The sequence below is a fragment of the Olea europaea genome, chromosome 1 (assembly GCF_002742605.1).
Source record: "Olea europaea var. sylvestris chromosome 1, O_europaea_v1, whole genome shotgun sequence".
In the NCBI taxonomy this organism is placed as follows: Eukaryota; Viridiplantae; Streptophyta; class Magnoliopsida; order Lamiales; family Oleaceae; genus Olea; species Olea europaea.
Genome location: NC_036237.1, coordinates 4,997,224 through 5,013,781, shown reverse-complemented (window position 1 = coordinate 5,013,781; position 16,558 = coordinate 4,997,224). Strand labels below are relative to the sequence as shown.

General features: G+C 32.5%; 2 protein-coding genes and 1 non-coding gene across 3 annotated transcripts; 1 reads left to right on the top strand and 2 right to left on the bottom strand.

Annotated features, from left to right (window-relative positions):
* Window positions 1–120: 120 nt before the first annotated feature.
* On the bottom strand, window positions 121–865 carry LOC111378424. The gene has a single exon (XM_023001643.1). It carries the CDS (start codon window positions 801–803, stop codon window positions 351–353), a length of 453 nt encoding a protein of 150 aa, XP_022857411.1. The 5' UTR covers window positions 804–865; the 3' UTR covers window positions 121–350.
* A 1,509-nt stretch (window positions 866–2,374) lies between these two features.
* On the bottom strand, window positions 2,375–2,448 carry TRNAR-UCG. Its single transcript has one exon. It is a non-coding gene; the product is annotated as a tRNA-Arg (tRNA).
* A 9,366-nt stretch (window positions 2,449–11,814) lies between these two features.
* On the top strand, window positions 11,815–13,543 carry LOC111378346 (cytochrome P450 77A2-like). Its single transcript, XM_023001563.1, has one exon. It carries the CDS (start codon window positions 11,849–11,851, stop codon window positions 13,391–13,393), a length of 1,545 nt encoding a protein of 514 aa, XP_022857331.1. The 5' UTR covers window positions 11,815–11,848; the 3' UTR covers window positions 13,394–13,543.
* Window positions 13,544–16,558: the final 3,015 nt, after the last annotated feature.

The window sequence follows — 16,558 nt, the reverse complement described above, 5'->3', positions numbered from 1 at the left end:
TTGTAATCAAACGGATCCTTAGTTCCAAACTAACTTATCAAGATTGAAGTTTTACAACTCGGATGTCTCCATAGTCGCTGAAAACTATAAAGATCGAGACATTGTTACAGAAATGCTCAATATTTAAGGCCACTAGAACCACCAATTCCCTCATAATTCATTATAATACTAAATTGCAAATTTTATGACACCGGACTATAACATAATTTCTGAACATTCAAGTGCTCTACAGAGATTCATGAAAAATACATTTTTCACGTCGAAAATTAGTATACAGGATTCAAACACACTATGCAAAATTCGGATATGCATACAGTTCGACCAAAAATCAAAACGAATACTAAATTTAATCAGAGGAGAGTGATGAGAATAAAGATTAGAAGAGCAGCAACAAGTGTATATTTGAGAGCAGCAAGCAATATGGCTATTGATACGATGAACAGCTGCCACAGAACCTGAACACTGGCCCAGGTCAGCAGACCAGTCAATCCGACAGCCACAAGGTTATCCGGATCAGGGTCGAGCAACAAATCCACCCATTTTAGATTCAATCTCGGCCGTCCATTATTCTCCTTCCCCTTTTCGTCATTAACTCGGCCGCCGGTTTCGATGTTACTTTCTGATGTTAGTCCATTATCATTTTCATTGCCGTTTTGTGCCGAGGCAAAGAATAATTTTTTAGGATTTGGGTTTCGGAGATGGAATTTGAGGTTGCGGATGGGAAGAACGTAGGAGGGAAGTCTTGATATTAATGGATTTCGTATGGGTTGGGATGGGGAGGAGAGGGCTATGAACCCTAACATTGATTTCAAATTGCTTCTGATTTAAACAGTCGAATTGGGGAAAATGAGAAACTATAGTAGCTTTCCCTCTTTTTCTTTCCTTTTTCTTTTATTTTTTATTGGCGAAGGTACAACAAATCTTGCATATGGTGCTATGTTTCGTCACCAACGAGTTTTCTTCCTTGTTTTATTTCTAGTCTATTAATAAATGGCAAATTTGAAGAAGAAAAAATTGTTGCTATGTCAAAGTAAAATAATGTCTACGTTTAGCCCTTGTTTAATCTCTATTATTTTCAAAATATATCTTTTTCTCTCTTTTTTTTAACCACATATTCTTCAAATAAAATAATATTTCACCCGATCCCTCTTTTTTAGCCACACATTCTTCATTAATCTACTATTCCAAAATACATTCTTAACAAAAAATGTTCAAACAAATTTTTATCCCTTCTAGAAAGGTTTTCACATTCCAAAATCTATTTTCCCCACTCATTTCATGTTTTTTAAGAAGTATTTGAATATTTTATCTTTCCAGCTGTTGAGAACACTTTATGAGTCTCTCAACTAATTGTTCAATATACTATTGAATTCTTGAGTTATTTGTATACGATTTAATGAATTGAGTTTCAGTATCTCTTTCAATTGAGTTTTTCACTTGAAGTTAATTATGTCCTAACTTAAAGTGGGGGCACCTTTAGCCTCTTCCTCATGTTTGGAATGACATGTGATAAGCATTACTTCTTGCTTTGCTATGTGATTAAAGCTGTGCAGAAAGGTTTGGTTAATTCGAGGTTATGCCTTTGAGGTTCCTCATTGGTCTTGTTTTGGAGCGAGTCCCCTCTTTCTAAGGCAAGTATAGCAGGAATGCAATGAGAAAGAACGAGTATAGGTGTAACATCTTAGGGAAAAAGAATGTAGTGAATAGAGAAAAGAAATGGTAGAAATAGAGTAATGCTATGTAGTTATTTTATCTTTTATTTAACATATCATCCAACGTTGCCTAAATTGGGGTTACAAACCTATTGGGGCTAAAAAAACATTACTCATGAAAATAACATGGATAAAAAAGTATGCAACTTGAATGGAAATAGGAAACAACAATATAAAGATGTCACCCTTGTTAGAAAGATGAACTTTCTTTCCTCATGTCAATTAAAATGATAATTTTAGTGAAAATTAGCCGTGTTTGAGCTCCATCTTTTCAAAAGTTCATTTTTCAACCACATTCTCTAATAAACGTGTAAATCGAATTTTTTTTTCTAATTCTTTAACCATACATTTTACAAAAAAATCAATATTTCAAAATACATTTTTCTTCCATAATGAGGCTCAAACAAGGACTTTGTGATTAAATATGCTTTTTTCTCTCTATTTTTGTCCTCAAGAAATGTCATTTTCATAAAATGTGAAAACAGTAAATTAAACTAACTTTTACATAACTATAAGAAAGGGAAAAATATATCTGTATGAGAACCTCTTCTATTTTACTATGACTAAAAACACAATTTGTGGTTGGTAGTTGAGGCATGTTGAACGTTAGTCCTAATGGCAGCGGAATGAAATTTGTTATTAATCGGAAGGAAAAAAGGAAACGACCACAGTGGGAGTCGAACCCACGACCTTTTGATCCGAAGTCAAACGCGCTAATCCACTGCGCTATGCGGTCCATATGAGCCTAAGCTTACATATTAGAATAAGGGTTGCAATGTTATTTATAAATATAAATAAAACCGAAAAGAAAAAACTCTAAAAATTCTGTAGCCGTTAAATAATATCCACTTTATTAATATTACAAACTTTTTTGTAAACTATATTCAACAACTATAAACTGCAATTTAATTTATATAAAATCGTAAAATTATAGTTCGGAATTAATTCAATTGAATTTTTTCTTCGGGGCACAGTTCCTAACCGTTCACTTCAATCTTCAACGCAGTTGGTCCAAACTTAAATGCATTGCTGTCGTCGAAACCTGTGTAGATAATAAAATAAATAAAAGAAAAATATGGAAAATTCTATAGCCTTTTAAATTATTTCCCCTTTTATTAACAGTACCACATTAAATAGGAGCACCGTAAAGGGACAAAAACATGATGCAATGTCGAAGTGTCGAGGAATTAGCAAATGTTTGCAAACCTTTTTGCTAACATCCAACCAACTATGCTCTCCTTACCTATTACATTAAATTCTTGGGTTATTATGCTCATACAGGGCTATATAAGCTTATGAGGGGACCTCATGCTGATCGTGGGGCCCCCTCATGTGAGGGGACTGTCACTCTTTCTGTACACAAGACACAGCCCTAAATTTTTACCTTAATTTCTCGTGCTTTTCATTGGAGTTTGTATCTCAACTTTTCTTTCTTTTTCTTTGGTGTAAAATTATCTCAACGTTCTAACGTATGTGGCTAGTATAATTCATGTGAAAGTAGGGTCGATAATGATCAACCTTGAAAAATTTAGACTTTAGACCTACTTTATATGAGATCTTCTATATATAAGCTTAAAACATATTTGGATACACAATCCTAAGAGAGTTCATTTGTATTATATTTTGCTGAAAAAAGTGAAATAACATTTTATTAAAACAAACTCTATGGCAGATATGCATTTACTTTAGATTTAAATTGAAATGTTTAACTAATCAATAAATATATACGAAGTGTAATGGAATAGGTGTCACTTAAAATATTTTGAGAGACCAAACTTAAAATGACTCAATATTATAGACACATTTATTCTATATTCGAAAACTATAGACATTGTTACAAATGTTTTCTCGATAAATTGGCCCTTTTATATCTATATAAAGTTATAGAAATTAATAAAACTTCTCTTTTCAAAATAGGAAAAATACTAAAACTTTCAGAATATATATGCTGGGAATTTAGCTTTATCGCGATATTTACTGAGCCCCTGTTTGATCCCCATTACCTGAAAATGAAAATGGGGGAATAGTATTTTTTAGAAAAATGAATGGTTGAAAAAGAAGGAAAAATTTTCGATTTACGTGTAATATTATTTTATGAAAAATTGTGTGGTTGAAAATAGGATAGAGAGAAATGAAATATAATGTAATTTAATTTAATGAGGATCAAACAAGGGCTGAATGTACTAATAAATTAAGCTATTCGTTCAAACATGAACGTGATACGACCACATATGACTTCCAAGTTGACCTCAATTATCGTGTCAATCAGGGACTCATTCTAAATAAGCTTGTCCAGGATAAATTATAACGAATTATTTATAATGAAGAACAGTAATAAATTCTACAAGTGTGTGGATAGTAAGTGTGAATGTATGATTAAAATTAATGTTTGATTGAGATTTTACATTATACGGAAATTATAATTTCAGTGCAACTCGCTTGAAGAGTTTGTTTGGGGGCTTTAATTTCTTTCTATTTTTATTTTTTATAAAGTCATTTCATAAAAATGCGCTTGCTTTCATTTCTATACAAATTAAAAAATATAATTAATAAAGTTAGAAATATAAATTTTACTTACATTTTTTCTAATACATCCTTACATCAAATAACTATTTAAATAAAAGTATTTCATAGCATTAAATCGGGGCATATTAAAAAATAATAAATTAGCGACACTCTCAACAATAAAATAAAATTGAAGGCCGTGAAAGGGGGAATATGAGATATATCCATAATTTAAAAACAAAAAATCAAGAAAATTTTCCTATAATAGTCGGGTCATAATTAGAAGTAAACACCTCCTTTTAGAGTTTTAGTTGTCGTGGATATACCCATTTCGTATTAGTCAAAGGTCAATACTATTTATTCAAAGTCAAATGTTTGACTAGTCAAAATCAAAGTCAAATAAGGACTTAAATGAAGTAAATCATTTTAGTAAATAATTTTAGTGGGACTTGAATTGTTCAAATTATTTTTGGGAGTTTATTTTACAAATTGACAATATTTAAAGGTTTAAGATAGATGAAATTTAATTGTAAGGATTTACTTTTCTATTAATGGAAGTTGACTGACTAAATATTATATTTAATTGAAGAAGAGTGACTTCCATCGTAAAAATGGGTTTGAGAAGTACAAGTGGCAAGTTATAAACTAATATCCCATTTTTTTACTTTTGACACATACACACAAGTGAGGGAGAGCTGGACGGGTCGCATGTGAATTGATATCCATTTCTCATGTGATATAAGAGAGAGAGAGAGAGAGAGAGAGAGGGTAGAAGCAAGGAAAAAAAGAGAGAGAGAGGAAGAAAAAGGAGAACGAAAAGAAAGAGAAAAGAGGGGGAAAAAAAAGGAAGAAGAAGAAGAAAAAAAATATGAAATTTCGACAAGGTGGTTTAAAAATAAGTGATTTCTACTATTAAGCTTGAATTCCTCAATTTTGAAATGTAAGTAAAAAGTTACTTATAAAAATGTTATGTTTGATTTTATAGTTGTTAGATTGTTAGATTAAATAAATTTTATTGAAGGGATTAAGTATAATAAACTATGAAATAAAATAAAGTAAAAGAAAAATTAATTTTAGTGATTAAAGAAACTTTAGAAATCACTTAAACTTGAAATGATAAAATTTGGGTATCGCCTATTTAATTATTAAAATTACTTAAACTAATTACTTATTGATTTAAAAATTATATCATAATTTAGACGGCGATACAGATATCGGAACAGCTTACCAATCCGATTATTTTGTGTACATTGTTCCGTGAGTGGAAAAATCTTAAATATTTTCAAGTATTGATAAATTAATTATACCAATATATTATGTGCATTTATATGTTCGATTACATGATTATTTTGAAAATATTCATTCATTCTGATATTTGTGGAATTCAAAGATTAGATATGAAAATATTTCTGAATTGGAATATGAGATGTGTTTTTGAGATCGATCAGAAAAGTACCCGTGATTATATATTTCTTCTAGTTCATTGAAGGACCTTAGCCGTGTTCTATACTACACTGAGGGGTCTTGGACCGTGTACATATAGTTTATTGAGGGGCCTTAGCCGTGTTCTAGAATTGATTATCAGAGGTCTTGAGACCCGCTATCGTTCACGGAGGAGCCAAAGGCCCGTGGCGAAAGTTTTTAGCCCGAGGGGCGGATTACAGATTTTAGTCAGAGGGTACATTTTTTGTGGATTTTTCAGTACATTTGATGTGATGAGATTATAGCATGATTACCAGCTTATATTCATATCATGACTTGAGATGCTATTTTACCACGTTATGTGAATGTATCACGTTTTGACTATAATTATATGATGTTATCCTGCGAGTTATTCAATGATAATAAGCTCGATTTTCGATAAAAATGTAAAATTGAAAAGACATAATTATTTTCGAACTTTTCCATTCATTGAGCTATCAACTCATATATTTTTCTGTAATTTTTCTACAGGTGGAAATTGATTCTTTTTAGCTGGAAGAGCCTAATGATTTCAGAATGAGCGCCACACGATATGTTGAGTGTTATAACTCATATTGATGAAGTACGAAATAAATATTCTGGGCTCATCGCATTATATTTTACACAAACATTTGATTTTGTTGCATTTTTTGAAATAGTTCATAGTTAGCATTGGTAATAGATTTGACATCTAGTTAGCATCTATCATCAGCGCACGTCACGTTTCGGGTCCATTAAGGTGATTCGCGACGGGTCGTGTTAGAGTGGTATCAGAGCATGATTTTGAAAATTTTTATGGTTTGTACCTGTTCAGTGGATATGATTACATATCGTGGTGGTAGAAATCACAAGCTCTATAGCTTGAATTTATGGAACCAAAAATAATAGAAAAATATATTTTTAATAGATTTAGAAATGAATAGTATGTAAGTATGATAGTTGCAATAATCCGATAGTTGGAAATGTTATTAGTTGTTGGGTTGGAACTATGTGTGTATGTAACTTATTAAGATTTGAAAAGATTGTGATGATTTTGCGGGGCATTCGAAGTTACAAATGTTACGGCCACTTAATTATCAACTTATATGTAGAACTACATGATTTTTTTTTTGTATACACAGGACAATTTTTAGTTATAACTTGCACGATAAATACAGGAAAATGATATGATGTGTGATTGGTGACAATCAGTGAGGAATGTTAATTATTTTTGAGGCGAAATGGTCATTATTGTTATAAAAAATTTGTGGTGATTTGTAGCCACTTTTATGGGATAATATGTTGCTCAAGAAATAGAATCACTTGGATATGTGCATTTAGGTATGTTTATGTGAAGAAAAAAAAGAGAGAGAAGGATTAGAGAATGCTAGAGTTGGAGTTTATTGAGATTGAAAAATTAATATAAGAAATCTTGGTGGTATATTGATGTGTGTAAAAAAAAAAAATGGTTATTATTTTGTGATGTTAGGGAAAATTGATATAATTAAATATTTTAGGCTATACGATATGATAATAAATGACAAGGTTATATGATCATTACATGATATGGTGAATAACAAGTAAATGAATGTTATGGTTGTTCTATAGCAAAATAATGAGATGATATATTTGGGTTATTAAGTTAATTGGTTTTGCCAAGATCATTTGTTAGATTATCATGTTATATTATATATACAATTTGAAAGCTTTGAGCCAAATTTGAAGTTAAGTTGAATTTAATAAAGTTTTAGTGGAGTAAATTTCGAGTTATTTTTTAATGTATTTTTGAATTTCGCGGATAAAGTATTACATTATTCTCGAGATCTATACGTTGTAGGATATATGGATGATATGTGGGTAGTTTAATGTCTAAAACGCTCATCAAATTTAAATTTTATTTAATTGTGGAACGATATCTTTAGGTTATAATCTTAATTGAATGTTTCCCTGCGATATACAAGAAAGCTTATGCATTGGTGCTAGGCTAGTAGCCTCTTTATATGGAATAAGAATATAGAATTATCATAGATTAAATGTTATAATTGTCTCTTCATAGGAAGAAAGAGTACCAAAATTGTGTGGGTTTAGAAATATAAAAGTTTTGCCATTAGATAAAATTATGAGGAAATATTTACTCTTGTATATATAGTTGATGAGGGTTTGATTTATGATAATGGATTATGTTAAGGTTTAAAATATGTTTTGAAGTAAAATGATGAATTATGGATTATACGGTAGATTATTGAAGAGGCATGATTAAAACATGATTTATAGTTGATTATATTGGAGTTGAATTTAAGAATTATGATGTTATCACATGGTGGGAGAGGACAATACTTATCGATTACAAGAGTTTAAGGTATATTTTTATTCAAAAGAGTCGAACTTGAAGTTGCGTATATATTATTATTGGGTGATATAGAATTAAAGGAAAAGAATATCATATTAAGCTATTTCAATTGTTGTTGGGTATAACTGAAATTTTAGAAAATCATGAATAATTGAATTTTTGCAGATATTATTAATTTAGAATGGAAGAGGTTACCCTCAAATAATTTTCATTTGAAGTTCTAAATACACAGAATGGAGACAAAATGATATTTAGATTATTGATGATAGATCGACAAAAGTTACAAGATTATTTTCAATTAATATAGTTAGTTCATGAGATACGTTAATAAACTATATATGGATAAGATAGTGATTTATATGGTGGAGTTTGAGTATCTATCTTTGGATGATATAGGGAATTACATAACTAAAGTACATTGTGCAATTTCTTTTAATAGAATATGAAGAAAAGATCAGAAGATATGTTATCAACGCATGGGTTGCTATTTAAATGGAACTGAGATACATAGTTAGTGAGACAAAAGTTGGAAAATAAGTTATCAAAGTGGATTGGAAAAATCATTCAGGATGAGGCATTATGGAAGATTAAATCTGTACACTACATATTTATTGGTTTGAATTCTAGCCGAATGAATTTTGAGGACGAAATTCTTTGAACGGAGTAAGATTGTTACATCCCATTTCGTATTAGTCAAAGGTCAATACTATTTATTCAAAGTCAAATATTTGACTAGTGAAAGTCAAAGTCAAATAAGGACTTAAATGAAGTAAATCATTTTAGTGGGACTTGAATTGACCAAATTATTTTTGGGAGTTTATTTTACAAATTGACAATATTTAAAGGTTTAAAATGGATGAAATTTAATTTTGAGGATTTACTCTATTAATGGAAGTTGACTGACTAAATATTATATTTATTTGAAGAAGAGGGACTTCCATTGTAAAAATGGGTTTGGGGAGTACAAGTGGCAAGTTATTAACTAATATCCCATTTTTTTACTTATGACACATACACACAAGTGAGGGAGAGTTGGACGGGTGGCATGTGAATTAATATCTATTTCTCATGTGATAAAAGAGAGAGCGAGAGTTGGAAAGGGTGGAAGCAAGGAAAAAAAAGAGAAAGATGAAGAAAAAGGAGAAAGAAAAGAAAGAGAAAAGAGGGAAGAAAGAAAAAAAAGGAAGAAGAAGAAGAAGAAGAAAAATAGAAAATTTCGACAAGGTGGTTTAAAAATAAGTGATTTTTAGTATTAAGTTTGAATTCCTCAATTTTGAAAGGTAAGTAAAAAGTTATTCATTAAAAAGTCATGTTTGATTTTATAGTTGTTAGATTGTTAGATTAAATTAAATTTTATTGAAGGGGCTAAGTATAATAAACTATGAAATTGAGTAAAGTAAAAAAAAAATTAATTTTAGTAATTAAAGAAACTTTAGAAATCACTTAAACGTGAAATGATTAAATTTAGGTATCGCCTATTTAATTATTGAAATTACTTAAACTAATTAATTATTGATTTAAAAATTATATCATATTTCAGGCGATGATACAGATATTGGAACAGCTTACCAATCCGGTTATTTTGGCGTACATAGTTATGTGAGTGGAAAAACCCTAAATATTTTCAAGTATTGATAAATTAATTATACCAATACATTATGTGCATTTATATGTTTGATTACAAGATTATTTTGGAAATATTCATTCATTCTGATATTTGTGGAATTCAAAGATTAAATATGAAAATATTTGTGAATTGGAATATGAGATGTGATTTTGAGATCGACTAGAAAAGTACCCATGATTATATATTTCTTCTAGTTCACCGGGGGGCTTTGGCCGTGTTCTATACTACACTGAGGGGTCTTGGACCGAGGATGAAGGGATCTCGACCGTGTACATATAGTTCACTGAGGAGCCAAAGACTCGTGACGAAAGTTCTTAACCCGAAGGGCGGATTACAGATTTTAGTCAGATGGTACATTTTTGGTGAATTTTTCAGTATATTTGATGTGACGAGATTATAGCATGATTACCAGCTTATATTCATTTCATGACTTGAGATGCTATTTTACCATGTTATGTGAATGTATCACATTTTGGATATAATTATATGATGTTATTTTGCGAGTTATTCAATGATAATGAGCTCGATTTTCGATAAAAATGTAAAATTGAAAAGACATAATTATTTTCGAACTTCTCCACTCACCGAGCTATCAACTCATATATTTTCCCGTAATTTTTCTACAGGTGGAAATTGATTCTTTTTAGTTGGAAGAGCCTAACTATTTCAGAATGAGTACCACACGATATGTTGAATATTATAACTCATATTGATGAAGCAAGAAGTAAATATTTTGGGCCCATCGCATTATATTTTACATAAACATTTGATTTTGTTGTATTTTTTTAAATAATTCATAGTTAACCTTGGTGATAGATTTGACGTCTAGTCAGCATCTATCATCAGCGCATATTACGTTTAGGGTCCATTAGGGTGATTCGGGACGGATCGGGTTACATATAAATGTTAGAGCTGTGTGTCAATTTTCTCTAACTTTTCACCTCCAAATTTAATATGTGAGAGAGAGAGAGAGAGAGAGAGAGAGAGATGTAAATAAAAAAATGTCTCTCAATTAAGATGGGCTATTCTTATAAACAAAAGAATCGAGAAGTAGCCTTTGTATAATCCAATTTCAAAGCTTGACCAATAAATGTTTAGTATTAAACAAACAACAGGTTATGCACGACTTAATGCTTGTTTGATGTTAAACTAGCCATTTTCGATAATCGACAAAATTTGATAGTTTGAGATGGTTATGTCTTTCATTGAACTTAGCTTTGTCATGAATCTACAATTACGGAATCAAGTCAAAACCCCATACAATTTCTTACTAATCCAAGATGACTTTTATCCAAAAAAAGAACATTAAAGTTGTGTTTGTATAGTCCTCTTTCAATCTGCTTGGTAAATTGGCTACTTAGTATCAAACAAATACTACCAAGTTATGCATTCCATCTACCACATCGGACTAGAAATTCGTTCCAGTCACAGGTTACAGTCGGAATGCTGAAATTGAAACCAAATCGAGCAATCAAATTAAAATAAATAAAGGTTAGTAACTGATGTAAAATAAGGTTAAATATATACACACTATGAACTGTACTCCTTTCGAATTGTATGAACTTATGTCTTCAATATTTTTCATTGCATTCTTATTCTCAACATTTCAATCATTAGCACGCTCGAATCTGACAATTGTTTTCATCTAAAATTTTCGATTAATAGAGAGTGAAAAGACTTATTTGTCCTTATTATTCTCTCATTTTAATGTACACTAACAACATTTTTGCATAAAAAATGTAATTATAGATAAAATAGACTAACTAATGAAATATTAAAGATATGACGCGATGAAAAAATTTCGGGACACAAATGTGATAATAAATAAAAATTAGGAACGTAGTTAAAATGTGATGCAGTTTGATCATGTGGGGTTAAAAATTTAAATTATTCTTTTTATACAACTGAGATTGACAATCCCCGATTTACAATGTAATCATAAGAGTGGGACCCACGATTTTTTATTCAAAGTGGACCCCCTCCTATGTGTCTAATTGTCAATCAGGATTGTCAATTTTGGTTGTACATATAGAACAATTATAAAATTTTTCCCCTGTATCCACCCTGGATTCTAGAGAAGTGCATTAAACACTTTTTGTTTTGTTGACAGCTTCAATAGCTTTAATTGAACCTTACCTGTAATTTCAAGCAATTTTTCATTCATAAACAACTCTCTGCAACTTTCCTTTCATCATTATCCCCAAAGTTCAAACAATGGAGAATTCCCTTTCATCTTCTCCGCTTTCTCCTTACTATCACATCATTTTCACAGCCTTCGCATTTATTCTATCGGGCATAATCTTCTTGTTTACCCGTAAATCCATGAACAAAAACCTCCGCCTGCCGCCGGGGCCGCCAGGATGGCCGGTGGTGGGAAACCTATTACAATTTGCACGTTCCGGCAAGCCATTTTTTGAGTACACAAGGGAAGTACTTATACCTAAATATGGCCAAATTTTGACACTCAAAATGGGCACAAGAACCATGATTATAATCAGCAGTGCAGATTTAGCCTATGAAGCATTGATTGATAAGGGTCAGATTTTCGCCTCCCGGCCGAGAGAAAACCCGACGAGAACCATTTTCAGCTGCAATAAGTTTACAGTAAACGCCGCCTTGTACGGCCCGGTGTGGCGGTCCTTGCGGCGGAACATGGTGCAAAACGCGCTCAGTGCAAGTAAACTCAGAGAATTCCGGCGAGCCCGAGAGACTGCAATGGATAAACTGATCGAGAGGCTGAAGGCCGAGGCTGAAGCTGAGAGCGGTATTGTTTCAGTGCTGAAAAACGCCCGATTCGCTGCTTTCTACATACTTTTAGCCATGTGTTTTGGTGTAGAAATGGATCAAAAAATGGTTGATACAATCGATCAGATGATGAAAACTGTCCTCATTGTTCTTGATCCAAGATTGGATGATTATCTTCCAATTCTAAGCCCATTTTTCTCCAAACAAAGAAAAAGAGTTCACGAAGTTAGAAAAGAACAGATTGAAACTTTAGTCCCTTTGATCGAAAAGCGTCGAAATGCAATTAAAAACCCTGGATCTGATCCAACTGCTGCTTCATTTTCATATGTAGACACCCTTTTCGATTTAAAGATTGAGGGCAGAGAATCTTCACCTTCAAACCCTGAAATTGTCACGCTTTGCTCCGAGTTCGTGAATGGAGGGACCGATACAACAGGCACGGCAATCGAATGGGCCATAGGAAGAATAATCGAAAATCCCTTGATTCAATCAAGATTATATGATGAGATCAAATCAACAGTAGGTGATCGAAAAGTTGATGAAAAGGATGTAGAGAAAATGCCATATTTAATCGCAGTGGTGAAGGAATTGATGCGTAAACACCCTCCTACTTACTTTTCCTTGACTCATGCAGTAACTGAGCAAGCTAAGTTAGGGGGCTACGATATTCCGACAGACACAAATGTGGAGTTTTTCTTGCCGGGTATTTCGGAGGATCCGAAGATCTGGTCCAACCCGGAAAAGTTCGACCCTGACAGATTCTTCACCGGACGGGAAGATGCTGATATCACCGGAGTTACCGGAGTGAAAATGATTCCCTTTGGGATTGGGAGGAGAATTTGTCCAGGGCTAAACATGGCTACAGTTCATGTGCATTTGATGATTGCAAGAATGGTTCAAGAATTCGAATGGTCCGCTTACCCAGAAAATAGCAAAGTGGATTTCAGTGAGAAACTGGAGTTTACAGTGGTGATGAAGAATCCTCTAAGAGCCAAGATCAAGCCACGGACGTAGATGAATTGATAATGGTCAACTATAGGGTATAATTTTTAGGTCTCTATAGATTATAATAATTAAATATTTCTTGTTTTTGTTTTGATTAAAATTTTGTTATTATTATTATTGAACTTTCTGGTATAATATGGTTGTATTGTGCTTTGATGATTTGTTTCTTGATTGTCGGTTGGTTTGATTTATTGACGAACTTCTTGAAGTTAAGTGCCGGTTTGGTAGGGATTTTGAGAATTGATTTTTTGACCGTTAGGAGAAAAATGAGGGCCACAATGAGTGAAGAACTAAAAAATGACGGCTAAAATAATGAGATAACGGTCAAAAAATTAATTTTTTGTGATGAAAAATCCCCACCAAACGAAGCCATAATATATGTTGACGATATAGATGCAAAATTGTACAAGTATATGGAAGGTTGAAATGTACTTATAAAAATTTAGTGATTACAATCTGAATAATTATCTTGTTTCGCCCAACTAGGTTACTCATGATGAGAGCATGTCGAACATTTACAAGTATATGATCATATGTATTTTGTGCAAAACATGCCAAACAATGAGTATATCAACATAGATTGTGTCAAAATATGTACAAGTGATGAATGTTTTGTCAAAGACCATATTGAGTATCTAAGCACAACGACTTTATTACGTTCATGATTGCCGACACAGTGAGTTTACGTGCATGAGCCAATTCATATGGCACTCTTATCAACTTGAGCGTGGCATAGAAATTGTCCACGGGACTATTGCAAGAACGATGAAAGGTTGAGGACTTAGAACGGCATGAGCTCTCTTAATGCAAACTGTGCACCAAGAGCCTCAGGACCAACATCGGCCAATTTAGGCTCGTTTTAAAAATATAAAATTTGATTTTGAAAATAAAAAAGATATTTTGAACTTGTTTGAATAAATTTTCTTGAAATGATTTTTTTAACTAGAAGAGTTTTTAGAAAAAGTTGATCTAAAGTAATTTTTTTTTTAAAGTTTTTACGAAAGGCAGAAGCAAAAACAAGAGCTTTATCAAATAGACTCTTAGTTGACATTCTCATAATTTGAACTGGGCATGGATATCGCCCTTTGTTCCGTCTACGAGTTGGGACCAACATGTGACATTGGTTATAGGTTAAGGATCAAGAAATCAGTATTTGAACAAATTAATTTTCACATGCAAATATTTAATGCATAAGTTGTGCAATACTGCCGCATCTCATAATTATACTGTTGATTCTATTTTCATACAGATTAAAAAAAATGTAATTAATATAGATGGAAATATAAATTTTCTTCTATTTTTTTAACACACTCCCACATTAAATAATTGTTTAAATACAAACAATTTATATTTGTTGATAATATAATATATTAAATGGGGATATATTAAAAAACTAAAAAATATCTGTACTTTCAATGAGAAAAATGATTTATAATTTGAGATACACGAAAAGAGAAGCCAAGCATCTTATAGAACGGATTGAGTATAATTCACACACCTCCTTTGTGCTTTGGAGACCACTACTTCAATCTTGAGTAATTTCTGGTTGAGCGTTAATGAATATGGTTGTTGCTATTGCCAATTCTTCTTCGGATATTGTTGAATAGACCTTTTACACGGAAGAATGTAACCAAAATTAATTGTGATCATTGATATTTTTATTACATGGACTTTTAAATATTTCATTTCAAAAATCAGATTATAGTTTATATATACAAAAATCAGATAATAATACAATTTTTAATATTAAATAATAATATTATAAAAATCAATTAAATATATGCTCACATCCCAAACCCTAATATTCACTTCCTTCCTCATTTTCAATCTACTCTATATCTCTCTCTACCCTACCCCTCCTTTCTACCTCATTGAGCACCGCCATCGGCAACAATCTATGCTCCTATCACTATCATCGCAGATCGAGCAATGTGTTGCTGTTGCTACAACTTCATCCCTGTAGTCATATGAGATTCGTCGCCTCTGGTGGAGTGTGTTGTGTTGTGGGTTTGTATTGGTGGTGGCGGTAATGCATCTGATGCTACCAAAAATCATACTTGGTAGACCTCCCGAACTTGAGGACTGAGAAAGAGCACGAACTGAGTCTTTCGGTACCTGAAACAAAGGCAACGAGGTATGTGTTCGTCGCCCCTCCAATGCTTAAGTCGGAAAGGAAATTTATGCGTGAAGCTATAAACTGGAAAAATAGTGAAACGTACCCGAATAATGGACTTGAGTCATGTATTTATAGAGGTAGGTAGTATACTCCTAGTAGGATTGAATTAGTTGGATGTTCTTATCCAATAGAGTCATACTTGAGAGGAGCATTTTATTGTAATATAATTGCATGACCAATGATGCTATTGTTGACATAAAGTTCTGTGGACGTAAAAGTCCTGGGTTGAGGTGTTTGAATCATATTAAAGTCTTTAAAAGGTAAGACTTCTTATGGGCTTGACAAAGGGAGGTTCGGTATGAAGAGAATATCTCGAGGACTCACGAACCCCGTATATCAAAAGGATGCCCGAGGACACTACCAACCAGATCACGAAGATGCAAATCGCCACTCCTCGGGTGTATTACCTCGAGGACTATGTGCCCCAATATGTGATGAGCAAGACCCTGTGAGTTCTTGGGAGAATCACCTTGGAGGTTGCCAAAATCGTGTTGGGTTGTGTCTATGGGTAGTGGCGGCGATCTACAAATTTTGGTGGTGATTTTTTTTTTTTTTTTTTTTTTTTGGTGGCAATGGTTGTGGATCTGGCAGTGGAGGTGACTTTTGTTGGATCGACGGTGGATCTGATAATGGCGTTGTTTGATCCGGTAGTGGTGGCGATGATTTTGTTGATACAGGCAGTGCTGGCGATGGCTTTTTGTTGATATAGACTATGGCGACAATGGTTTTTGTTGACACATGTGATGGTGGTGCCTGGAGACAAATTTGGGAATTTTTTAAATGGGGATTGTGATTGTGGAGTGGTGGAGGAAGTAGAGTGGGGTAGCGTGGGATGAGATCGGGATAGGGGAGTGTTTGTGACCAATTATTTGGTTGATTTTAATCAATAAATTGGTTAATATGTGACCAATAAATAATTTGTGACCAATTATTTGATAGATTATGGCCAATAAATTAGTTAATTTGTGATCGATGAATAATATGAGATTTATAAAATG

Bases quoted from the DNA above. Each gene is read 5' to 3' on its own strand.
- LOC111378346 (XM_023001563.1), top strand. From the start codon at position 11,849: ATGGAGAATTCCCTTTCATCTTCTCCGCTTTCTCCTTACTATCACATC.
- LOC111378424 (XM_023001643.1), bottom strand. From the start codon at position 803: ATGTTAGGGTTCATAGCCCTCTCCTCCCCATCCCAACCCATACGAAAT.